Below are 26,972 nucleotides of genomic sequence, written 5' to 3'. Positions count from 1 at the left end.
AATGCTGTTAAGATTGTTCGGTGAGCTGGCTTCTTCTGATTTAGGCCGTTTGCGATGTCGGTGACCATCGTGGTGAGAGCTGTTGTTGTAGAATGAAGTAGACGAAAACCATGCTGATGGCTCGCTAAGGTTAGGTGATTCGAGATGATCGGCAGAATGCATTTTTCAAATACTTTAGCTGCCAGACATAGAAGAGATATGGGACGGTATGATTTCGCGTCGTTAACTGGTTTGCCGGGTTTTAGTAGGGGAATGATTTTTGATTTCTTGTAAATTTCAGGAATCCTACAGGTTCGTAGTGATTCGTTAAAAATATTTGTTAAGAAGGAAATTTCCTTTGGGCCGAGGTGTTTTAGGTGAAATATTGTCAGGTTGTCTGGTCCTGTTGCCTTGGACGGTTTAGAAGTTTTAGAAGTTTTAATAGAAGTTTTGTCTGATCCCGACATCACTGTAGAGGAGCTTACAGAAGCTCTGAAAGCTATGAAGGATAGAAAGGCAACAGGGTCCTTTGGACTCAAAAATGACATTATCAAAGCATCTGGTACTGCAGGTATCCAAACGTTACTACAACTTTGCCGTGAAATTTGGAGAAATTGCTCAATGCCGACTGAATGGAACTATAGCATGACAGTCCCGCTATACAAAGGCAAAGGTGATCCATTGAACTGTTCGTCATATCGGGTATACGTCTGTTAGAACACTCCCTGAAAATTGTCGAGAAAATCATTAAGAGAAGATTAACGTCGTGCATCACAATCGGAAATTATCAATTTGGTTTTCTAGCGGGGAAATCAACAATTGATGCAATTCACATTTTTTGGTAACTGCAAGAAAAGTACCTCGCAAAGCATCAACAACTATCACACATTTTTGTAGACCTTGAAAAAGCATTTGATCGAGTTCCCCGTGAACCAATCAGGTGGAGTTTACGTCGACAACTCATTCCAGAATATCTTGTTCGACTTGGGATGGAAATGTATACGAATACTAAGACTCTTGTCAGCACAACGGTTGGAAACACAGATGCATTTGACATCGGCGTTGGAGTTCACCAAGGCTCGATTCTCAGTCCACTGTTATTTATAACTGTGATGGAAAAAATCACAAAACCGATACGCACTAGTGACATTTGGAATCTAGTATATGCTGACGATATCGTTTTAACAGCCACGTCTGAGCAGAATGCAGCACAGATGTTTGAAGATTGGAACACCAGACTCGCCGATCTTGGATTTAAAGTCAACATCAGCAAAACCAAAGCAATGAACACTGGTGAACTCATTCAATCCACAGCTACTGGACGATGGCCCTGTTCAGTTTGTAAAGCTGGTGTAGGTAACAATTCAATCAAGTGTCAGCAGTGTAACCAGTGGTGTCACAAACGTTGTTCAAAAATAATTGGTTCTTTATCTAAAGTGTCCAATTTTGGTTGTCCTGCTTGCATCAATCCACAGCAACAAATTCGAAATAGCACTGTTTTTGAAGCCATTAAGGTTGAGAAAGTCACATCGTTTCAATATCTAGGGGATGTTCTGGATAGTACTGGAACAGCTGAAGCTGCCGTTCGAGCACGCATACGTGCAGCCTGGAATGAATGGCATCTCCTTGCCTCTATATTGATGCGGCGTGACATCCCACTACCACTACGATCAAGACTTTTTAAATCTGTGATACGTCCGGTGTTGTTATATGGTGCAGAAACATGGCCAATGACAACCAAACTGGAACAACAACTTCAACGAACCGACATGAAAATACTCCGATGGATGCAACGAATTAGTCTGAAGGACCACATCAAATCTACCGAAATTCTTCGTCGTGCTGTTTAGATGATATAAAGGACGAACGCTGGCAACACCGTCTGAGGTGGTTTGGTCATGTCAAACGAAGTGGAAACAGTGCCATAACTTCTCTTGCAGATGTTGAAGTACCTGGCACACGTCCCAAAGGCCGTCCGAAAAAGTCCTGGTCGCAAACAATCGAGCAATGAAATGAAAACAACTGATCGTCTAATTTGGCGCAAAAAGTTGATGCAACGTCCTACCTCGGGAAACCGGGTCTCTGGACGAAAAACGAAGATTAGATTAATTTTCATTTTTTTATTGCTGAATAAAAGATCGTTCTCATTACTATTATTATTATAGTTCTAAAAGTTCACAAATTTGATAGACCTAAACTATGCGTAGTGGTGCACGTGATCGAACATGCAGAAGAGAATTGACAAATGTCACTCCTATGGTATGAGAAAGAAAAACGAAGACTATCTACAGTTTCTACCAAAGCTAACTGTTCAAAATACGGCCATTCCAAATGTCGAGATTGGGTTCATATTTGGGCAAATTACATGATTATGAGTGCAACGACAAAAATGCTAGAGAGTCAATTAAAATAAAATTAACTAAACTCCTGGAGACCATTTCAACGTCACTCCTCAGCAAAATCTACAATTTCTTAGGCAATTCATTCCAACAGAGTTGCAATTTGAATTTCGAAATTATAACTTTTCATCAACATGGGTCTTGACAAACCTTGACGACTTAAACGTGGGAAACGTTAGACAATTGGCTGACCAGCCAATCAGTGGCTGTGTGTGCGCAGTGCTCTTCCTATCGAACAGGTATTGTGGTCACAATATCATCTCATTGAAGAACACGTTGGAAAAGACTAAAGTCAAAATCATAAATTATTTAAAATCAAGCAGCATCGATGAAACTGTTTGTTTGTGGAGCGAAACATCAACTAATTTTAAAAAAAGTTGATAGGATGCTGACGGAGTTAGGTTCGGTGAAATAGTCACTCAAATTGCTGAAAAAGATAAGAATTTCATCCAGCCTTGACCATGTGTTTAATCTCTAATGCCTAGGTTTGTTAATAAAAGCAATAAATGAGCACATTTCCCCATCACAAACGTCGCGTTGGTCTAAGATTGTCGAAGGATTACCGGGGGTGCTCTATAAGTTTATTAGGAAGTAACAGCTTCCCACTAATGCAAACTTATTTAAATGGGGTGAGTTAACAACATTTCTATGTCAACTATGCAGTTAACGCCAAACAAATAAACATGTTGTTTCGAACTGTGATTCTACAACGGCTCTCGCAAGGTACACGGACAGATATAACAAACTACTGTCGTTGATGTCAACTGATTAAAGATTTATGCACTCTCAGACTGTTGCATATTTGCCGATCTTAATGCAAAAAATGTACGTCCAATGTCATAGTTGTTCTACAAGTTGCGACCGAACATTGCCATTCTCCAAAAAAAAACAAAATCGAAATTTTAGAGCTTACAATTTGCCACGAAACCAACCTAGCTTCATCATCGTGAATACAAACGCCAGAAATATAAAAACTTGAAATTAAACTTAAATTCAGTCTATAATAACGGTTCGTTAATTATTAATTCCTTTGAAATATCACCTGTGGGTTTTTATAACAATTTTAATCTAACTTTGTTTAAAATATTATGGCCGAAATCTTTTGATGAAAAACTGATTAACGCGATAATTCGCTCGTCATATAGCATATATTGTGACAGAAACACTACTTAACCGATTTTAAATATATTTTTTTTACTCTCAAGCACTTGTTGATCAAAGAGCATGGAAGATCGTACATTATATTTTACCTTATTTATTTACAATCTGATATATAATTAATATTTATCGATTGATTTCATTTGGATTTTACCTTTTCGGTCAATAAAAGAATGTTCTTATTATTATTATTATTGTTATTATTATTATTATTATTATTGATCATTTTTGATATGGCTTAATAGGTAGAATCAAAACGTAGAAGCTGAAAAGCAATATTCATCGAGAAAAATTTCAACAGATTGTCTCAACACAGTTAGACCACCGACCGCAAGCCAGTACAGATTGGAGTACATACAAAACCGTTTTGATAAACGCTGCATCACAATCAGAAATTATCAATTTGGTTTTCTAGCGGGGAAATCACAACAACAACAACAACAACAACACAGGTTTAGACGACATTTTTCCCGAGATCAGGGGTTGCCGTTTGGCTACCTATGATGACACCGAAATACCCCTCGACGCCATTTACATCTGTCACTCGCCTCAGTATCACGCAACCCCGCTTTCACTCTGTCCTTCTCCACCTGCTCTCTCCATCCCAATCGCGGAACGACCCCTTCCTATCACTCCTTCAACCTCGAACTCCAACGCTCGCCTAATCCCGACCTTATCATCCCTTGTCAACAGATGTCCATATCAACAGATGTCCTTATCAATGTCACGATGTCCTCATTCAGTCCCATCATCGACATCAGCTCTGTACTACTCCTCCTATCCTTCACTTTAACCCCACACATCATCCTCACCATAGCTCTTTCAGCCCTCTGCAGTACACTTTCCTCCTCTCTCCTCAACACCCAAGTTTCACCATCGTCCAGTAGCTGTGTAACGGTTAGAAACACAAATGCATTTGACATCGGCGTTGGAGTTCACCAAGGCTCTATTTTCAGTCCACTGTTATTTATAACTGTGATGAAAGAAATCACAAAACCGATACGCACTGGTGACATTTGGAATCTAATATATGCTGATGATATCGTTTTAACAGCCACGTCTGAGCAGAATGCAGCACAGATGTTTGAAGATTGGAACACCAGACTCGCCGATCATGGATTCAAAGTCAACATCAGAAAAACCAAAACAATGAACACTGGTGAAACCATCCAATCCGCAGCTACTGGACGATGGCCCTGTTCAGTTTGTAAAGCTAGTGTAGGTAACAATTCAATCAAGTGTCAGCAGTGTAACCAGTAGTGTCGTAAACGTTGTTCAAAAATAATTGGTACTTTATTTAAAGTGTTCAATTTTGTTTGTCCTGCTTGCATCAATCCACAGCAACAAATTCATAATAGCAATGTTTTTGAAGCCATTAAGGTTGAGAAAGTCACATCGTTTCAATATTTAGGGGATGTTCTAGATTGTACTGGAACAGCTGAAACTGCCGTTCAAGCACGCATACGTGCAGCCTGAAATGAATGGCATCTCCTTGCCTCTATATTGATGCGGCGTGACATCCCACTACCACTACGATCAAGACTTTATAAATCTGTGATACGTCCGGTCTTGTTATATGGTGCAGAAACATGGCCATTGACAACCAAACTGGAACAACAACTTCAACGAATCGACATGAAAATACTCCGATGAATGCAACGAATTAGTCTGAAAGACCACATCAAATCTACCGAAATCCTGCGTCGTGCTGGTTTAGATGATATAAAGGACGAACGCCGGCAACACCGTCAGCGGTGGTTTAGTCATGTCAAACGAAGTGGAAACAGTGCCATAACATAACAATAAAAATTGGCTTGAAATTGGTTTGATAAATATATACACACACACGTATGCATGCATACATTATATATTAATATATGAGTGTACAAATTATAAATGCAAATAAATACATTGATATATATTTATATAATATAACGGGTTACTCTAAAATTTATTAGAAATTTATCGATATAGTCTAGGATTATTTATACTTTCACGGTAAAAAAGATTTTATTAAAACTAAAATCTGTGTAAAAATTTGTGAACCATTGTACTTTTGCACCTCTCTCGTTGCGCTAGTTATTTGATTCGATTCAAATATTTACTTGTAATTTCAAATCAGACTCAGCATTGCAAGCTAGTTCTATCAAAAATGTTAGCGAAGCACCAGGAAATAGTCAAAATTATGCTTACTACTTATGAATATTTCAAGAATGATGGAAATGAGGTTTGTATTTGACTTTTTCACTTTTTTAAATAAATTTAACAATTTAATTATTTTCAAGTATGTTTTAATTTATATTCGGTTTAAGCTGTCTTATTAAAGTATTTCCAGTTTAAAGTTTTTTTTACATTTGAAGAATTAACGGTTGTTTGATAGCTAGCACAAACAAACGCCACCGAATTTTAACAAAAATCAATATGAAAATATTGTTTATATTAATATTTTGGTTTTATATGTTGTCTTTATTGTATCATTTGCTTAATTCATGAAGTTATGTATGAATGGAATATAGACGTAAAATGTTAGGTCATACGTTTTTTATGTTATGAACGGTTCTCGTTATCATTTTTTGGTCATTTTCACTTCCTGATTTTTTTAGTCAATGTATCATTATATAGACTAAAAATTTTCTGAATCTCATTTATGTCATTTAGTTACGATTTTTTTTGTTAATTTCATCAATTTTTTTAGTGTGTGTGTGCGAAAGTATATAAACAATATTCAATGATGGACTTTTGATGATATGGATTTTTGATTATTTTTTTAATGTTGTATATAATTTTTTTGACATGAACTTATGACGATATGGATGTGTGTTTATTTTTTTTCTAAAGTTGACTGTAATTTTTGGACACACTTGTTTAAATGCAATGAACTTATATATGATAGTGTATGAAGAAAAATGTGTTTATATTCAAATTTCTTTTTTGGACATATATTCTAATGCTATAAATAGTTTTTTTTGTATATGTAATTATGCCAAAAATGTACTATGGATATATGAGTAAGTGATATGCGAATCTCACCTCATTTAAAAACGATTTGGTTATATGGCACCTACGATGAAATGGATGTGTGGTTTTCTAATGTATATAATTTTCGGTCATATTTGTTTAAATTGTAATGAATGAATATACTAGGGTGTTTATATTCAAATTCCTTTTTGGACATATGCTTTATTCATTATTCTTTAAAAAAATCAGAATCTGATAAAAGCAGAAACTGTTACAACATGCAAGGCAATAGTATAAAATAATAACGAAAATAAATAACGGAAAAAAATGTTTAAGCATAAGAAGTATGGAAAAAAATTAAGTAATGGCTTAAAAAAAAGATAAATAAAATAATTTATTAATAGATTAGTTTCTGTGTGTACAATTGTATGGATAAATGTAAAATTGTACGACATGTGTGTTTCATTTTTGTAACTAGGGAAATTTAGTTTTTTTAAGGATATATAAACTTATGATAAATTTAGCTAAATTGTTTATTATGATCTTTTTTTGTTGAGGTAGTTGTGCTCGACTATTTGCTTGAGGGCTCCTTCCAGACATTTGCTACTTTTGATTTGATTTGTTTTTTTGGAGGTCAAAATACCTTTGCGAGAGCTGTTTTCATAGACGAATCTGGCCTGTAGGCTAACTGAATTGGTGGCAAGAGTCCATGGGAGGATATATGATTCAACAGAGGAGTCAGCACTAGACGTTTGAAGCAATTGTAGATTGGATATATGTATATAAATGTTTTCATTTTTATCCAAACCATTTTTCTTACGCGGTGGTGTGATAATAACTGAACTCTGGGAAATTTTTGTTTTGCACGGTGAATTTATCCTAAGACAGAAAAACGGCGACAGACAATCCATAAACTGTATAATAAGTTTTGCGGGAATCGGATTCAAAGAGCACACGTTTGTTTTAGATCTCACAGATGCTGATTTAATCTTTTCCACCCTGTACATATCAAATTTCAGGAACCTGTCGTACTGACTGATTAAGTGCATTTTTGAATAAGTTTATAGTAAGTCTTAATGAATAATTTATTTTAGCATTCCAAATTGTTAATTCTAATATGTCTTAAAAACCTATTATACTCTTTTTAAAACACCCCAGCGCAGTTCGAAGCAAGTAACATCACTTGAAGTAGTTGAAAAACTATTTCCCATAAAATGTTTATTACGTAATATATTGTATATTGTAATTAATATAAATGGTGTTTATCAATACTGTAGTTTATTTTTATATGCTTGTCGTAATTGTTTTTGCGATTTCTTTTAATTAAAATAATTAAAAAGTGCTGAAACATAATTTAATAAACTGAAATATTAAAATCAAAGTCTAGTATAGTAGACAGGTTTGAATAATTTCAGTTAAAAAATTTTTTAAATTAAATTTATATAATAGATAATTTTAAATGACGTAGATTTTGATCTTCTCTACTCATTCAAAACATTCAAAAATGACATGGTTTAATCATGAGTTAAATCAATTAGCATTTGGTTCATATACAACAAACCCGTGACAATTACAGTGAATATCAGGTGTTCGATTGAAAAGAGATCTCAACTTATTATTATATATGCTATTGTTAAATTTCTTGTCACGTAGATCGTTTAATTAATTGATATAATATTGAAAGACATTAAAAGAAAAGAAATAAACTAAGCAACGTTCTCGACTTGTTTATTATCCACCGGATCAACAAAAAAGGAAAAGTGAAGTTACATACAAAGCAAAGAACATTTGGTCCAAAGAAAAATAAATGTATATTATAAATCATAATGTTTTAATATAAAACATAAAACTTAACACCTTCTCATTTTATTTAAAACATTAGATGACCTTAACCTAAATGTTCTGAAGACCCATCGCACACATCGGATTCTTTAGTCTTGGTCCTACCATTGGTTTTGTCAGAGCATCAGCAACTTGAAGTTCTGTCACAACTCGTTCAACTGAAACTTCTTCTTCTGCAACTTTTTCTCTGACAAAGAAATGTCTAATGTGGATATGCTTTGTTCTTCTGTGAAGTTCTGGATTGTGTGCTAAACGAATTGCTGCTTCATTGTCGACAAAAATTTATGGCTTCACTTGCGGCAACGATTTCTGCTTCAGTAGTTGAAATCGCAACTGAGGGTTGACGTTGGCTAAACCAACTAATCACGCTCCCTCCAAACATACAGATCACACCTGATGTCGATCTTCCACTAGATTTATATCTTCCATGATCTGCATCACTGTAGGCTATAAGTGTATTGTTTTGACCAGACTTGTAAACAATACCGACATCAGCTGTGCCTTGCAAATATCTGAAAATTTGCTTGACTTGTGCTACATTGGACTTGCTGGGTTTTTCTAAACTTCTGGATGCTACTCCAACTGCATATGCAATATCTGGTCTTGTTCCCGTCATCAAGTACATCAATGCACTAACTGCTGATCTGTAAGAAAATTTCACTTCCTCATGTTCATTTTTGTTTTCATTGAACTCCTCAGACTTTATAATCGGAGTTGTACAGGGTTTACACTGACTCATCCCAAACTTTTCAAGAATAATCATTCTTGTATAGGATGACTGACTGACATTAATATTTCCCTTCTCATCTTGATTAATCTCTAATCCAAGAAAATATGTTGCAGGTTTAGATGTTATCTTGAACTCTGACTTTAATTATAAATATATAAATTATAAATATTCTTTTAAAAATATTTTTAGTTCTTCTTTATTGGTTCCTGCAACTAGTCCATCACCAACATACAGTGCAAGTATGAGTTTCTTTTCTCCCTGTATTTTAATGAACAAACAAGTATCTGCATCGCTTTGTTTGAAATGTTTCTTTTTCAAGAATTCAGCAAAGCGTTTGTTCCAACATCTTGGAGCTTGTTTAAGTCCATAGAGACTTCGCTTGAGTTTACAGACTCTTCCTGAATTATCTTTAAAACCTTCAGGTTGCTCCATGTAAATATCTTCATCTAGTTTGCTGTATAGAAATGCTGTTGACACATCAAACTGCATGAGTGACATCTTTTCATTTGCAGCAACACTTAATAGTGTCCTTATAGTTGAACTTCTGACCAATGGACTATAGGTTTCTTCATAGTCAATTTCCTTTTTCTTAGAAAAACCTTTTACCACTAGCCTGGCTTTAAAACGTTCAACAGAACCATCTGGATTGTGTTTTACCTTGTAGACCCATTTGCATGGTATTGTCTTATGACCTTTTGGAAGACTTACCAAATCCCACGTTTGATTTTCCTTTAATGACTGCTTTTCACTGTTCATGGCTTTAAACCATTCATCTTTTTCATCACTTTGAATGGCATCTTTGTAGCTCACTGGTTCAAATACTTCACATAATGCAGACGTAACGAAAGAATCATGACGAGATGGCTTTGTGATATTATTCCTGTCACGTAAAACCATACCTTTAGTTGTTTGATTACCACAGTCAGATTGATCTTTTTCATCAGATAAAACTGAACTACGGTTGTGAACATCTTCATCAGTTGAAATAATTTCTTTAATCAAAGTTTCTTTATTTTCATCTTTGATTTCAACATCAATCGAAACTGTATCATCTGAACAACTTTCTTTTTGCAAAATCACTGAATTTGGTTTGACAACCTTCTCATCAAAAATTACATCTCTTGATCGATGCATTTTAACACGTTTCTTATTCTGACGTCCCATTCGTTCATGGTATAACTGCAATGCATCTTGATCATTGACAAAGTTGACAAAGTGACTTCAGAATTCAACGGTCTAACAGTTTTTGCAACAAGTTTGAACAAACCTCCATTGTTGTTTCTTATTCCTACAACATTTATCACATTGTCAATAAGTAGATGACAACTTCTTGAGGTTAAAACAAAAGAGCTATTTCTGTTCTTATCTTGAGTTGCAAGTACTGAGAACAAATTTCTTTTTACTTTTGGCACATACAAGACATCTGTAAGTTTAACAGTTTGCCATTTAATATTCACTTTCACTTGAAGATGAATAATTCCTTTTCCAAAAGCTTCTACAGTATCACCGTTTGCAACATATAATTTACTCGGTTGAGAAAATTTTTCAAAACTTTGAAATATGTCTCTTTGGAAAGTTAGATGACACGTTGCACCATTGTCAAAAAACTATTCATCAGTGTACGCTGACTCATCAATTGCAAAAACACTTGATTCCTTAACAACTAGTGACTTATTGTCATCGCGTAGATTGTTATTTCTTGGTTTTGCTGGTCTACCATCAGAATGCCATTTTTCACAATTTCTTACAATGTGACCTGGCAATTTGCAATAATGACATATCAGTCGCTTTGGTTTGCTGACAAATTTATCTTGTTTTTGACCATTTATGTTTAGTGATGATGACCTTTTAGTTGTTGCTTTGACAAATAATACTTTATTACATTCTGTTTTGCCTTCCAAAGATCTCTCATAGCTACACAGTTGATCTGTGAGTGTTTCGACTGTTCTTTCAGTCTTGTTCAACAATCTCCAACTTGCAGCAAATGAAAAATATTTTTCTGGCAGGGTTTCAATTATCTGACACATCAGCAACAAGTCACTGTTTTCATCTTTTCTTAACTCAACCTTCAAATCTTTCCAAAGATTCTTGAGTTTTGTAACATGAGTGACAACATCATCGCTTTCATCCATTTTATAACTAAAGAACTTCATGCATAAGTTGTATGCTTTATCTTCATTAACTTCATCATATAATATGTAAAGTTCTAACCAAACATCTCTGGCATTACTGAATGAACGAACTTTCTCATACGTTTCATCGATCATGTTGGTTGACAGAATAATCATAGCACTACAATCTGCTTTATTGAATCTGTTCAAAGCAGTTTGATATTTTGGTATTTCATCTTTATTTGAGTCATCGTTTAATTCATCTGGAACTTTCAATTTGCCATTTACTACGTCCATTGCATCAGGAATGCCGCGTAGTATTATACAAACTCTCGACTTCCAGTTCAACTTTCTTTATTCTAAATTTTCTTCGTCAAATCAATTAATTAAGAAAAACGTTATCTGGGTCCCATAACCTGTTAAATTTCTTGTCACGTAGATCGTTTAATTAATTGATATAATATTGAAAGACATTAAAAAAAGAGAATTAAACTAAGCAACGTTCTCGACTTGTTTATTATCCACCGGATCAACAGAAAAAGAAAAAGTGAAGTTACATACAAAGCAAAGAATATTTGGTCCAAAGGAAAATAAATGTATATTATAAATCATAATGTTTTAATATAAAACATAAAACTTAACAGCTATATGTGAGTGATTTTGATGCGTTGTTTCACGAATATTTAAATGTGCCGCGTGTTTGTTATTGATGCTTCTAAAAATATTGAAAAAAGAATTGTAATTAATAAATAAACAAACAAATAAATAAACAAATAATGCCCAGAGTGCAAAGTATCTTCGAATAATCATTTTCGGAAAGTTATTCCGGGCAATTCACGTTGATTCAGTTGTTTTTAAAATATCAAAATTTTTGGCGTATTTTATAAGTTAGGAAGTTTACTCAATAATTTTTCAGTGACAGAACTATAACATGCGTTCATCTACTCACATTTAACTTATTTTTATGTTGTTTGAGGAGACTGATGTTTGTCGATATCAGATACTCGTTTTAGCGCACTCAATCTTTTGACAATATTTAAATTATGAGTTTTTAATGGTTCTATGACAAACCCCCCCCCCCACCCGGACGAAAACCCTCGCTCAAAATTGTTTTGAACAAAAACCCTATGGACTAAAACCCCCAGGACAAATAATCTTTGGCCAAAATCCCCTCCAGGATCAATATTCCCTGAACAAAAAATCCTCCCAAGACAAATATCCTCTGGACAAAAAAATCTCCAGACAAAAATTCTAAGAACAATAAACTTCCCGGACATTTACCTTCCAAACAAAAATCTCTCCAGAACAAATGTACCTCCCGAACAAAATATCTCAAACAAAAAACGCCTCCGACATGAACCCCCCGAGCCAAATACCCTTCAGCACAAAAACCATAAAGCGAAAATTTCTCAGAACAATTGCCCTCGAACAAAAACCCTTCGAAAAAACTCCCGAGAAAAATGCACCCTGGACAAATTCCCAAAAGCCCAAAAGTAATATACGTTTGTACAAAAATCCTTCGACCATATTATTGCAAAAATTAGTGAACTCTTAAAATTTTATTTATTTGTTTAGCTTTTAGGTAGTTATATTTACAATTCTCACATTTTTGTTTCAAATCATTTTGCCTTAGATGTCTATGTATGTTGTAGCTGGATTTAGTTTTTCCATATAAATTTGAAAAACATTCTAAATACTGTGGTTTGCACATTTATGCATAAATCTCAATCTAAATTATTTCCAAAGTACTTATCAGATATATTAATTGAACCTAAACGCCCCGGTTTACGATCGTCTTCTTGTTCTCGCTTCTTAACTCGTGTAAAATACTCTTTTGCTAAATCTGCTTTTGCTTTTCTGGCCCTTTCTCTGGAACTCTCTACCTACTTCTCTGACTACTTCTCCATCACTTACAAAGTTCAGAGCGTATCTCAAGACCTATTTGTTTGCAAAATTCATCGAGGATCGTTGTTGAACATCGCGGAAATAACGCTTTACATGCTAATTGAGTGATTGGTTTTTGTATTTAATACTCGTTTCATTCATGTAATACAATTTTATGTGTACGTACATAGAAGTCTGTGAAGAAATTAAATGATTTATCAAAAAATTCAGCTTTAATCGTATCAGAAAAACTCAAAAGTCAAATTCATTTTTATTAAAACGCCTAAATTAAAAAGCTGTTCCTTGATAACTAAAAGTTGTAGATTTGAATATATTAATTTTTTCCGTTAATTTATCAAGGTTCAACAATTTTGGTTTGGTTATACTATGAAAATGGATGCTTTGGTTGAAGAAGCTTTAAAATGGAATATCAAATTCTCTTTGCAAGAAATTATGAAAGCGATCATTGGAGATGGGAAGGCTGGTCAGACACCCATGTTTAAAATAAATCTAATACTTAAAAAAGATTATGGAAATGAATTTGTAAGTTAAACCATTGATGTAATTTTTTCATTGTATTCTGGCATCATTAACGCTGTTATTTGTGTTATCATTTAAAATCCACGCAGCAAACTTCTGAAGATGTAGTCAGACATAAAAATTATTCTTATTTTATTTTAAATTTAAAATTGACGTCTACGTTCGCGATTTTATTTGTGATTGTAATTTTAGGTTTACTGTTTTTTAGTTTCATTTCTTTTTAATTTTTATTCTATTTCTATTTTCATCGCGGCGTGATAGTTCAATGGTTAAAAGCGTCTGATTTTGCTGCTGCAGTGACTGGGTTCGAATACAAAGAGATCCCCGCTTATCATAAGCAATTTGTATGATGCGTTGTTTTCACCCGTATTCATATAAGCTGTGCGTGTTGGTCGTTGAAACCTCTAAGCATGCGCAAAGAGAGAGAGTAACCTTTAACATTTTTAACCTTTAAGCCGGGTTTTAGAGATTGAATTTTACTAAGATAACTGAATTTAATACTCGGGTTACGTATAGATTGCAGTTGATTCAGACTGTTGCTGTAAGGTTGATGATGGCTGCTGGTGGATGGGAACACATCACATCTCACCATTGTGGTCTGGAACAGCGGATGTCAATAGAGTTGTTAATTTAGTTAATTTTTTTAGTTTGATTACCTAGTTAATTTGCTGGGGTTTGTAAAGATCTCGCCTTAGATCAGTGGCGAATAAAAAGATGATAATTCCAAGTGCAAACAGCGATTGGAGGAAAAAGTCCGTTACTCGTTGCCAGTCGCGTTAGTTGAAACTGCATCGATAGGTAGTTTAATTACCTGGTTAATTTGCTGTGGTTTATAAAATTCTCGTATATCAGTGACGAATAGAAAGATGATAATTCCAGGTACAAACAGCGATGGAAGGAAGAAGTCTGTTACTCGTTGCCAGTCGAGTTAGTTGAAGCTGCATCGATGGATCTGTTCAAATAAAGATTAAAAACATATTTGATCAGGAAAGCCTACATAACCTACTACGGAATTGCTAAGGAGTGAATACTACTATTAACAGCCTTTTCTAGCTATGTTTGTCCTTGGTTTTATAAAGTTATCCTGGGATTTATAAAATTGTAAAATTATTTTAATACAATGTTGAATGAAGTGAAAGATGTATCTGATTACATCACATCTTTCACTTCATTCAACGTAATAGCCTTGATAATGTGCATTATGTGTTTGTAGTGAAGAGCAATGCGCCTGTTTAACTTTTAAATGTTGACCATCGAAGAATCACTTTCCATCTTAAAAACTTATGAGTGTAATGTCTCTGAGAATAGGCTAACCCACGCAACACAATTCAAAAGATTTTAATGCTAAATCCAATCTTTTCATAACGACTGATTTTTTCCGACTGTTTATCATTTTAGATTTCCGGATCGTAATGAAAAAATTGCTTGTTTATATTCTTCTTTTTCTTTTGCAGTTTTACAGCGTTTTAGCACTGATAGGCTACCTTTATGCCTTAGGCCTTTGTTGTGAATCTTTTGAACTGCGGAGCAATTAAACATGTTGAACATGTTTATTTCCTTAATGTATGATATTAGACTTACTATGTTTATATTTTAAAATTGAGTGTATATCTTCTGGAATTTGATATTTTGTCCTGCTTTCATTATATGTTTGACATTTTATTAATATGTGTTGGATTGTTAGTTTTGCATGATTGTTTCCCACAAAGTGGAGATCTAGTTCTGTTTAATATCCATGAATGGGTCATTTTGGAATGATAAAATTTTAATCTATTTATATTGTTTAGGTTATTTCTACTCAGCTCATTGATTTTGACATTTTTGGATTTATTTAATTTGGGCATAACTACTTCAAGTTAAGTTATCGTGTTCCATTCATTTTGCCATTTTTCGTATCTGATGTCACTTGTCTTCACTCATATGGTATTGAAATGAATAATGAAGGATCTAAGTAAGCTTGTGATGCTAATTGATCTACTCTTTCGTTACCTTCAATTCTAATGTGGTTAGGGATCAAAATTGTTCATTATCGTTGTATCATGTTTGCTTTTGTTTGTTTTATGTTCATTTACAGTCAGCTATGACTATTTTTACTATTCGCCGAAAGCTAGTCTTTGCGGCTTTTGATCGACTTCAATGATCTTTCAGGTTATAACATTATAAAACGACAGGTCTATTCTAAAAAACCATCTTTTCAACTACCTAATAAAGAAAGCGCTTTCGAAATCAACCTATAAGAGAAGCTTGACAAACTCAATAATAACATACAATTCTATAACGTTAATTTTTAGCTATTTTATAAAACTCTGACTGTTCAAATATTATTTTCAATATCTAGGTTGAGTTTTCTCCTACTCTGTTGCAGTTATCTAACATGATAAAAGAAAGTATTAACATATGCATCGATTCACTGAAAAAATTTGAGCGTTTACCAAATATATTAGCAAGAAAAACAAAGAAAGAGGTTAGTGTATATTTTAAATATAAATATTTTGTCAGCACTGATTTTTAATCTTTGTCATTATGACTGATTATTTTCTGTTGCTGCAGATTGCCAAATTTTAAACGTTCGAACTGGGTAGCATTGTTGATAAGAATTTGAGTGTAGAAAAATCATGAGTTCAAAAGAAAAATAATATGCTGAATGCAGTTGAGACAATATGTCAGGTAAGGAAGAGGCCACCTCGACATAAGGAGACAGGGTGGTGGAATGAAACGTTTGAAAGGGCAATAAGGGATAAAAAAGAAGATATAGGGAATGGAAAATACCAAAAAACGAAGAAGATCATAGGGCCTATCGAACATTAAAACAGAAGGCAAAGGTGGAAGTAGCTATAGCAAAACGAAAGTATTGCAAGAACTTATCAGAAAAACTGAGGACAAAGGACGGTAAGAACGTCGTTTATCGTATGGCTAAGTCAGAAAATAGGAAATAGCAGGATGCTGTTAGAGTAAATTGCATGAAAGATAGCAAAGGCATCATTGTTTCAGAAAAAAGCTATAAAACGGAAACGGAAAAACTGTTAAATGAAGAAAATGATTGGGATGGGGTTATCGAGGCAAATATAAATGTAGCAGAGTATATAAAGTAGGAAGAAGTTGAGTAGGCGCTAAGAAAAATGAAGTCTGGAAAGGCTGGCGGTAACTCTAAAGCGGTATTGGAAATGTTAAAGGAAACAGGTGATTTGGGAATTGAGAGGCTAATGGATTTTTTCAATATTGTATTAATAATTAGGGAAAAAAGTCCCAGAAGATAATCCTTCCAATAAGAGGGACACCTTAAACTGTTGATTTTATAGAGCAATGAAGCTATTTGAACATACTATGAAGATGGTGGAAAAAATTTTGGAGCGAAAAATTTGGGATCAGGTTAGCATGACAAAATGCAATTTGGTTTTTGCCCAGGGAAGAGTACTATTGGTGCAATTTTTATTGTTAGACAAATTCTAGAAAAGATCAGAGCTAAAAAAAACTCTTTATTATGCTTTTGTACCTCTGGAAAAGATTCCGAGAGAAATGTTTAGTGAACACTTAGGAAAAGCATTGTAGAAAAATGGTTGGCAGACACAGTGATGTGCATGTATAAAAGAGCCAGAACAGTGGTAAGGATTAGCAATAATGTAAGTAAGTGGTTTGATGTTCAGGTATGTTTGTATTAGGGCTCGGCGACAAACTCTCTACTTTTTATTATAGTAATGGAAATGATTAGTAGAGAGATCAAAAGTGGGTTGCCATGAGAGATTTTATAAGCTTATGACCTGGTTCATATTGCGGAGAGTGAGGTAAGGTAATTTAAAGCCTGTATAAGAAGTTGCCTGTTGTGCAAAACTTGGACTATGACGGCTGAAAACTTAAAAAGGCTGGAGAGAACAGAAATGCAAATATTGAGAAGAATAATGGGAGTATCGTTGAGGAATAGTCTAAGTAATGAGGTAATAAAGAAAGGGTTCAAAACTTAGAGTTTAAACAAAATGTCAGATGTAAATGACCTCAGTAAAGAAATTTTTTTATGATGCAAGGAGGAAGCAACTATTGATACTTGTAAAAAACTAAATTAAAACTAAATCATCTTACTAAATTAATTTTTGAAAAAACGAAGAAAGTCTTTTTTGCCGGATTTTTTTAAAAGAATTTATGTGTTTTAGTATCATTTTTATCATTCATCAATAGTTGCTTCTTCCTTGGATCATAAAAAATTTCCTTACTGAAGTCATTTACATCTGACATTTTTTTGAATATATCATCATACATTTTTGTAAGATTAAGGTGCAAATAGATATACCAATGCATATATAAATTTGCTAAAAAATGTATAATGCAGTTTATTTTACCATACAAATCTGTTGTACGTGTTATTCCATAATGTTCAACTTTTCAAACAAATATGATTTTCAAAATGTTTAGCCAATTCTAAGTGTATTTTTGAATTTTCATCAAAAGTTCCATTCAAAACATTCAATGCACGATGTAAATAGTGTTTGTATGTGTTTTTAAACTATATTTTAAATTATATTTTAGTCGTCTTTTAATGCCGTCATATACCGAAAAGAAAATGAATGACACAATTTTGCCGAAAATGGAGCACGATAAGCGAAAGTCGTAATTTCGGGCAAAAAAATAGGCTTAATTATCATGCTTCAATAGCCGGTCTAGTTCTTAAATGGCGTCAAGTCGTCGTGCTTATACGTGAATTAAATGAAATATTTTTGTCATTCTTATTATATAAAAATCTGGTAAATTAGTTTTACACGCTTGAATGTGAACAGTTTCACCCTTCCAAATTTGAATAAAAATACTGAAATTTTGTCTTCTGTTAGTACTACGTCTGTGCTGGCTAGTAACGTATTTATTTTCGTCAATGCTCTTTCCTAATATGTACCTGGTTGATGAGCTGAAAAAATGCCGCTTAAGGTTCAAAATTTGTAGGACCGGTAATACTATTCTAATGCTGTTTGGTTCTGTATAAATTTTTGTTATTTCTTGCCCCTCCTTAAAGAGGTGTTGATGGAGACCGAGAAAATGGAAGCTCCCCGTTGGCGAATGAGAAACTCAGCTCCTTGTTGTCGTACTTTGCTTTGCAATGAGGAGAGGGGCATTTTTTTAATTACTAAAACGCACATACATGTGTTTTTGGTCTATTAATAGAAAAAATAAAATTAAATAAAAGTTTTAATTTTGCTGGTAAATTGTGCTCAGTAATTTATTCCTTCAAATCTATTTTAGATGTTGGAGTCAATTTTGAGATAACAGACAGGTTATTGTCGTTATTGATTTGCGATGCTCCGCAATTGCCAAGTTGAAAAAGAGATAAATCAAATAATTTGGTAATTCTTATAGATATCTTCGTTACAATTATTAAAGCGATGCATATGCATTTATCTTCTAACGGTGCGCAGCATGCGGTTTCAAATAATGCCTTTGCCGCATCAATTAAATTCTTCGTCAGCATTTTTTTTTTAAATTTTTGAAGCATAATTTCATCCACATATACCTCGGCACTAACGTTGCACTAGCTTTAAACATAAAATTTCAGCTTTCTTATTCAAATTGGCGGCGGAGAAATGAACCTGAAAAAACGTGCTTTACATTTATCAAGTCTAAATTTTAAACATTTAAAAACTGCGTTTGAAATAAGTTTTTTTTGTACTTTTACCGTTTGGAGCTTACTGCAATATTTTTGTAAAGAACATAATAAGATAATGGTAAATATTATGAATTTTCTGTAAATTAATTCTTGTCTACTTTTAAATTTTTTTATTTTTAACTGGCTTCATTCTTACAATTTAATCTTGAAACATCTCAAGTAAACTATATATTTAATGTTTTCAGAGTTAATTTAGTTAACTATTTTATAACTTTTAGTCTTTGAGCACCACAGTTTCAAAAGATCCGGAAATTACTAAAATTCATAATGCCATATTAATCGGAATTCAAAATGGCGTCAACAGTCTTCTTCAATATGTTTCGTCATGGGACACATGTAAAGAAATTTGGAATGTAAATAAAACTGAATTTATAGAAAAGTACAAATCGCTCAATCCGCCTGTATCATCGTTTGATACTGATATATACAGGTATAGCTTTTTTCTTATTAAAATAAAGCAAATAAGCTGTTATTTCTTGAAAGCAATTATAATTTATACTCTAGTCATTAAGTATTAAAGCATGTTGTAGTGAAATGTGAACATTGTTTTAATTAATGTATAAAGTTAAATGCATAAAAATTTTATGTTGTCATTTGATTAGAGATGAAAATGCCCATCAATTATTGTTTCTACTTAAAATATTACAGTGACGGATTAATGATCCGCTGACAAGACAACTCATAAAAGTTTCAGATATTGGAAGACCTACGATGATTTTGGTCGATACAGAGCTAGAAGTCAAAACAGCTATTCAATCAATCAATTAGCTTATAAAGCGCTATTTCCGCGATGTTCAACAGTGCTCCTCAATGAATTTTGAAAACAGATGGGTCTTGAGATCCGCTCTGAACTTCGCAAGTGATGGAGAAGTAGTCAGAGAAGTAGGTAGAGAGTTCCAGAGAAAAGGACCAGAAAAAGCAAAAGCAGATTTAGCAAAAGAGTGTTTAACACGAGTTAAGAAAAAGCGAGAAGAAGACGATCGTAAACCGGGGCGTTTAGGTTCAATTAATATATCTGATAAATACTTAGGAAATAATTTAGATTGAGACTTATACATGAACGTGCAAATTTTAAAAATTATTCTATATTTTATAGGTAGCCAGTGCAAGAGAACAAGATATGGAGATTTATGAGAAAAGAAAGGGACACGAGCAACTAGACGAGCAGCAGAGTTAAAAGCTTTACTTAAAGGATAGAGTATAGAGTCAGAAAGACCATAGTAGAGCGAGTTACAATAATCAATCCTAGATAAGACTAACAAAGTAAAAAGAAGGAGAAGAGTAGGATCATCAAGAAAAGGCAAAAGTTTTTTTATTCTACGTAGATGAAAGTAAGAGCTTCTAGCAACACTATTAATTTGAGAAGAGAGAGACATAGTAGAATCAAAGATAAAATCTAGACTACGAAACTTATGAGAGACATCAAGAGTTTTAGAATCAGGTAAGATAATAGGAGGAATAGTAATGGAGTGTTTAGATTTATTAAAACAAATTAATTCAAACTTAGAAGGATTAAGTTTAAGACACATAGAGTCAGACCAAGTGATAATTGAAGAAAGACATAGAGATAAATTATGAAGAACAATATTGAGATTAGATGGAGGAAAACAAGTATAAATGTAAGAATCATCAGCATATAGTTGACTAGAGAACGAAAAGTTATTAATAATACGAGGTAGTTCAGAAGTATAGAGTATAAATAGAGGAGGGCCAAGAATAGAACCCTGAGGTACCCCGAAAGTAAGAGTAGAGGAGTTAGAAGTGGAATTATTGAGAAGAAAAAGATTAGAGAGATAAGAAGAAAACCAAGATAGACAAGAATCAGTAATATTAAAAGAAAGATGCAGCAGTCTCAAAAGAATAGTATGGTCAACAGTATCAAAAGCCGAGGAAAAGACAAGAGCAAGAAGAAGAGTAAGATTACTATTGTCACTAGAGAGAAGAATATCATTGTGTATTTTGAGTAAAGAAATTTAAGTACTGTGAGCAAGTCTGAAACCAGATTGAGATTACAGGTAGCAAGGAGTTAAAGTTTAAATAGGATGACAGTTGATTAAAAACTACTTTTTCTATTATTTTAGAGATGAAAGTAATATTAGTATTAAGTCTATAATTAGATAAAAAGGTAGGATCTAAGGATGAGTTTTTAAGAATAGGAATAACAATAGAATTCTTATAAGAAGTAAAAAATTTGGAGGTGGAAAGAGATAAATTAACTTATTTGAGAATGATTGGATAAAATATTGAAGAAAATTCTTTAAGTAAAAAGAAGGAAGTAGATCTAGAGAACAGGTTGTAGACGACATAGAATTAATAATTTTAGTTAGTTTTAAAAAATTTATTGGAGTAAATACAGAAAAAGATTCAGTAGTAAGTTTAGTAAAGTTATGAGAAGAAAAATTAAAATTAGATGTTCTTAAAGAAGTAATTTTATTTACAAAAAAGTCATAAAACTGTTGAGCAGAAAAAGATGAGTGAGAGGATTTTTTATGTAGAAGTTTAGATAGAACAGACCACCTATTTTTAGATGTTGAAGCAGATGTTATAGAATTTTTAAGAAAAGTAGAGTTTAGAGAATAGTAGATATTTATAAATAATCAATTCAGATTCATAGATAGAATAAAGAGAGTTAGATGGATTTAACCTATAGGCTTTCTCCAGTCGTCTAACACTTTTCTTGGCTACTACACAAGCATAATCAAACCAAAGAGCCTTACGAGAATAGAGCCTATAAGTAAAAGATTTAAGAGGATTAAGCTTATCAAGAATAGAAGTAATGTAGATATTAAAAGCATAGACAAAATCATCAACATCAGAAAATAAGGTAGTATCAAAAATAGTTTCAGTAAGAGATTGAAGAAAAATTAACATTAACATAACAAAAATAGTAAACATGTTAGCGAAAAATACCTATTTTTTCCAGCAAAATGCAACAAAAGCAAAAAATAAATAAAAAATTATAGAAAACGTACAGAAGAATGTGCCAGTTCCATCTAAGTACACTTTGACAAAATGAATATTTTCCTATATAAACTAAATCGCACTAATGATGATTCATTCGGAATCGAAATATGGCCTTATTTGCAGCATGAATTCGGAAAATAAGTTTATTTTGAATTTTTCTAAACTAAACGTTCACCAAAAAACTTTAGTGAGAAAAATTGAAAAAACGAACTACAAACATATTAACGCCAAACATTCGGTAGAATTTATAGAATATTGTAAATATATATATATATATATATATATATATATAGTTTGGGACGAGACCTTCGTTAATGCATATTTCATTTCCTTTCATCACATAACGACGAACTTTTTGTCGATTTCATTGGAAAAATAATTTATCTTCTAAACGGGCAAAACTTTTAAAAAGACCAACCCAACCACTGAAAGATACAAGATGAAGACCCGATGAAACAAATAAAAAAGGATCTGCTGAAGCAACTTGAGTCTAATCCAGGCGAAGGTAGCAGAAATAAACCGGATGACATAGAGAAACATTGTGAACATGTGAACGGAATATGTTACCAATCGATTTCCGATTTTGAATAAGAAAAGATTAGATGAAGTTTTTCAGCAATAGAGTTGCCATTAAATGCAACAAACTCAAGAATGTAAATTTTCTGACACTACCAACAACTTTAAACCGGCAAAAATTGTATGTCAAAATTTTACGGTCGTCCTACCACATACTGGATCTTCTAAGACTAATAATAATAAACTTATATATTGTGTATTAGTCCTGGGCATGAAATAAAACTTCATCCACGCTGCCTTGCGTGCTTTTGAGCAAAAGGCTAGGCCCACCGCTTATAACGGCGTGATGGCTTAATGGTAAAAGGCGCCTGGTCTTGCTATTCCAATGACTGGGTTTGAATACAAAGAGATCTCCGCCTATCATATGCAATGTTTATGATGCGTGGTTTGCACGCGTATTCATATACGCTGTGTGTGTTTGTAGCTGAAACCTCTGAAGCAAACGTAAAAGATAGAGAGTAACCTTTAACCTTTAACTGGTGGTTGTCGTAAGGATTGGTGCCCGGATGTAAAAAGTTTTCCCAAAATTTATTCCAAAATTCAACGGTCCCAGCAGGCCTTAAGTGGTCAAGGGGTGCTAAGAATCCCTGGGATGTATGCAATAGCGGAGGGATGTTGCAGAAAAATTCAGAATGGCCCTCTCTATGGTACTTAGACAGGAACGCTCGATGTTGGATGACAGACTGGCCGCAGCATGGAAATCGCAGAAATGGTCGAGCGTAGAAGGATTGACATTTGCTGCCTTCAGGAGACCCGATGGAAATCGAATGCTGTCTGTCATGTCAACTCAGACAAAGAAAAATAACCGCTAGCCCAAGAAGTACTGGATATTAAAAGGAGTAACTCACGTCTCATGTGGATCAAGCTTCGCATAGAAAAGCAAACAATGATTATTTTTTCTCCATACGCACCACAGACAGGCGAATCAGAAGAGATGATAAATGACTTCTGGACTGCTTTCTCTGACACAATCTCAACCATACCAAAATCTGAAACAATCCTGATTGGAGGCGATCTCAATGGCCACGTTGAAGAGAAAACAGATGGTTTTGATGACGTGCATGGCGGTTTTGACTATGGAGAACGGATTGAGAATGGCAAACGCATCCTTGAGTTTGCTGAAAGCCACGGGTTTTGTTTACTGAACATATATTTTAAAAAGAGGTTGGAACATATCATAACATACAAAAGTGGACCATCAGCTACGCAAATTGATTTCTTCGCTGTCAAGCAACAGCACCGAAGGCTATTCAAAAACGTCAAAGTTATACCTGGCGAATCCTGTGTCGCCCAACATAGACTCCTTGTGGCAGACCTGGTTGTCGAACTGTCAAAACATAAGTCTAAACAAATGCTTCGTAGAATCAAAACGTGGAAGCTGAAAAGCAATATTCATCGAGAAAAATTTCAACAGATTGTCGCCACATAGTTAGACCACCAATCGCAAGCCAGTACAGATTGGAGTACATTCAAAACCGTTTTGATAAACGCTGTAACTACAGTTTGTGGGAAAACTGGTACAAAACGGCAGCATGAACGAGACACGTGGTGGTGGAATGATTGTGAACAGAATGCAATAGCGTAAAAGAAAGCTGCATACAAGTAATGACAAAAATCAAAGTTTGTTGATGACCACAAAATTTTCCGTGAGAAGAACAACTATGCAAGACGTCAAGTCGCACTGGCTTGGAGAGATCAGTTCATAGAGTAGCTCACCAAAAGCAAAGGTGAACAAATGAAATCTCTGTATCGTATAGCAATACAAGCAAAGCGTACGAAAAAAGACATAGTAGGTGCTTCATGTATCAAAAACGACAAAAATGAGATGGTCCTTGAACAAGATGAGATCAAGCTACAGTGGAAAGAATATTTCAACCGTCTGTTAAATAAAACATATCCCATTAATGTCAACTTTGACGCTCCACCCATCGAAGGTCCGATTCCAGATATCACTGTAGAGGTTACAGAACAGGTTACACTGTAGAGCTTACGGAAGCTCTGAAAGCTATGAAGAATGGAAAGGCAGCAGGGTCCTCTGTACTCACAAATGACATTATCAAAGCATCTGGTACTGCAGGTATCCAAGCGTTACTACAACTTTACCGTGAAGTTTAGAGAAATTGCTCAATGCCGACTGAATGAAACTATAGCGTCACATTTCCGCTATACAAAGGCAAAGGTGATCCATTGAACTGTTCATCATATCGGGGTATACGTCTGTTAAAACACTCCCTGAAAATTGTCGAGAAAATCATTGAGAGAAGATTAACGTCGTGCATCACAATCGGAAATTATCAATTTGGTTTACTAGCGGGGAAATCAACAATTGATGCACTTCACATCCTTGCAAAGTATCAACAACTATCACACATATTTATAGACATTGAAAAAGCATTTGATCGAGTTCCCCGTGAAGCAATCAGGTAAAGTCTACGTCGACAACTCATTCCACAATATCTTGTTCGACTTGTGATGGAAATGTATACTACTTGTGATGGAAATGTATACGAATACTAAAACTCTCGTCAGCACAAGGGTTGGAAACACAGATGCATTTGACATCGGCGTTGGAGTTCACCAAGGCTCGATTCTCAGTCTACTGTTATTTATAACTGTGATGGAAGAAATCGCAAAGCCGATACGCACTGGTGACATTTGGAATCTAATATATGCTGTTGATATTGTTTTAACAGCCACGTCTGAGCAGAATGCAGCACATATGTTTGAAGATTGGAACACCAGACTGGCCGGTCATGGATTCAAAGTCAACATCAGAAAAACCAAAGCAATGAACACTGGTGAACGTATTCAATCCACAGCTAATTTACGATGGCCCTGTTCAGTTTGTAAAGCTGTTGTAAGTAAAAATTCAATTAGGTGTCAGCAGTGTAACCAGTGGTGTCACAAACGTTGTTCAAAAATAATTGGTAATTTATCTAAAGTGTCCAATTTTGTTTGTTCTGCTTGCATCAATCTACAACAACAAACTCGAAATAGCAATGTTTTTGAAGCCATTAAGGTAGAGAAAGTCACATCGTTTCAATATCTGGATTGTACTGGAACAGCTGAAGCTGCCGTTCGAGCACGCATACGTGCAGCCTGGAATAAATGGCATATCCTTGCCTCTATATTGATGCGGCGTGACATCCCACTACCACTACGATCCAGATTTTATAAATCTGTGATACGTCCGGTGTTATTATAAACTGCAGAAACATGGCCAATGACAACCAAACTGGAACAACAACTTCACCGAACCAATATGAAAATGCTCCGATGGATTCAATGAATTAGTCTGAAGGACCACATCAAATCTACTGAAATCCTGCGTCGTTCTGGTTTAGATGATCTTAAGGACGAATGCGGCAACACCGTCTGCGGTGGTTTGGTCATGTCAAACGAAGTGGAAACAGTGCCATAACTTCTCTTGCAGATGTTGAAGTACCTGGCACACGTCCCAAAGGCCGTCCAGAGAAGTCCTGGTTGCAAACAATCGAGCAAGATTCTAAAAACTATATATTTAAATGAAATGGATACAACTGATCGCCTAATTTGGCGCAAAAGTTGATGGCAAAGAAAACAAGTCCTACCTCGGGGAACTGGGTCTTTAGTCGCTAAACGATGATTGAATATATATTGTGTATGTCATGTTGTTTAGTAAAATTATGAATAAATGAACAAAATATTTTATTTGATCTCAAAATATTTAATAAAATAAGTTACAGAATGACAGTGTAAAATTTACAATCAACTCATCTTAACCAGCCATCTTAACCATAAAAAAACAATATATAAATGTTTGTTAAACTTGTTCGTCACGTATCTCATAACATCAAGTTCATCCTGTTAAAATAAATTGTACTTCCTGCCAATACGTCAGCTCAGCCCGTGCTAATAGCGGATTTTTCTTATGTCCTCCTTCATTCTTGAATAATTTAACCCATAACTGCAAAAATGATTAACAATGGTTTTTACTCTGTTCATTTTTGGTTCTAGGTAAAGCGAGGTTTCAACTATTATCCTTGATAAAGATTATAATTAAGTTTTAATGTAGTTAATTTAGCAACAGCATTCGAAAGTAACTATAAATCTTTAACATAATTGATTTTGCAATCATTCTATGTAATAGAAAAAAAAGATTAAAAATTTAATTTAATTTAAGTCAAAGAAAAAAGTTTTTTAAAACC

General features: G+C 34.1%; 6 protein-coding genes across 6 annotated transcripts in view; 4 read left to right on the top strand and 2 right to left on the bottom strand.

Annotated features, from left to right (window-relative positions):
- Positions 1 to 5,775, top strand: part of HELRODRAFT_66740 (hypothetical protein) — a gene marked incomplete at both ends in the record, with an annotated part of 64,243 nt that extends 58,468 nt beyond the window's left edge. Inside the window, one exon of the mRNA XM_009024217.1 lies at positions 5,659 to 5,775. Within this exon, the coding sequence (XP_009022465.1) occupies positions 5,659 to 5,775 (117 nt within the window). The remainder of the gene's footprint in view (positions 1 to 5,658) is intronic.
- A 1,255-nt stretch (positions 5,776 to 7,030) lies between these two features.
- On the bottom strand, positions 7,031 to 7,543 carry HELRODRAFT_162921 (hypothetical protein; the record flags this gene model as incomplete). The annotated part of the gene is made up of 1 exon (XM_009024978.1): positions 7,031 to 7,543. One exon carries the CDS (start codon positions 7,541 to 7,543, stop codon positions 7,031 to 7,033), a length of 513 nt encoding a protein of 170 aa, XP_009023226.1.
- A 4,943-nt stretch (positions 7,544 to 12,486) lies between these two features.
- On the top strand, positions 12,487 to 13,190 carry HELRODRAFT_162920 (hypothetical protein; the record flags this gene model as incomplete). Its single annotated transcript, XM_009024977.1, has 2 exons — positions 12,487 to 12,670; positions 12,934 to 13,190. 2 exons carry the CDS (start codon positions 12,487 to 12,489, stop codon positions 13,188 to 13,190), a joined length of 441 nt encoding a protein of 146 aa, XP_009023225.1.
- Positions 13,191 to 17,437: 4,247 nt separating this feature from the next.
- Positions 17,438 to 20,823, top strand: HELRODRAFT_162919 (hypothetical protein; the record flags this gene model as incomplete). Its single annotated transcript, XM_009024976.1, has 4 exons — positions 17,438 to 17,533; positions 19,464 to 19,675; positions 20,073 to 20,245; positions 20,753 to 20,823. The coding sequence occupies 4 exons, from the start codon at positions 17,438 to 17,440 to the stop codon at positions 20,821 to 20,823; spliced, it is 552 nt and encodes a 183-aa protein (XP_009023224.1).
- A 263-nt stretch (positions 20,824 to 21,086) lies between these two features.
- On the top strand, positions 21,087 to 22,800 carry HELRODRAFT_162918 (hypothetical protein; the record flags this gene model as incomplete). The annotated part of the gene is made up of 3 exons (XM_009024975.1): positions 21,087 to 21,159; positions 21,515 to 21,615; positions 22,642 to 22,800. The coding sequence occupies 3 exons, from the start codon at positions 21,087 to 21,089 to the stop codon at positions 22,798 to 22,800; spliced, it is 333 nt and encodes a 110-aa protein (XP_009023223.1).
- A 184-nt stretch (positions 22,801 to 22,984) lies between these two features.
- On the bottom strand, positions 22,985 to 23,848 carry HELRODRAFT_162917 (hypothetical protein; the record flags this gene model as incomplete). Its single annotated transcript, XM_009024974.1, has 3 exons — positions 22,985 to 23,142; positions 23,249 to 23,527; positions 23,764 to 23,848. 3 exons carry the CDS (start codon positions 23,846 to 23,848, stop codon positions 22,985 to 22,987), a joined length of 522 nt encoding a protein of 173 aa, XP_009023222.1.
- Positions 23,849 to 26,972: the final 3,124 nt, after the last annotated feature.

The sequence above is a fragment of the Helobdella robusta genome (assembly GCF_000326865.2).
Source record: "Helobdella robusta unplaced genomic scaffold HELROscaffold_4, whole genome shotgun sequence".
Lineage (NCBI taxonomy): Eukaryota > Metazoa > Annelida > Clitellata > Rhynchobdellida > Glossiphoniidae > Helobdella > Helobdella robusta.
The sequence above is the reverse complement of the archived record's forward strand: the minus strand, read 5'-3'. Positions and strand labels throughout refer to the sequence as shown.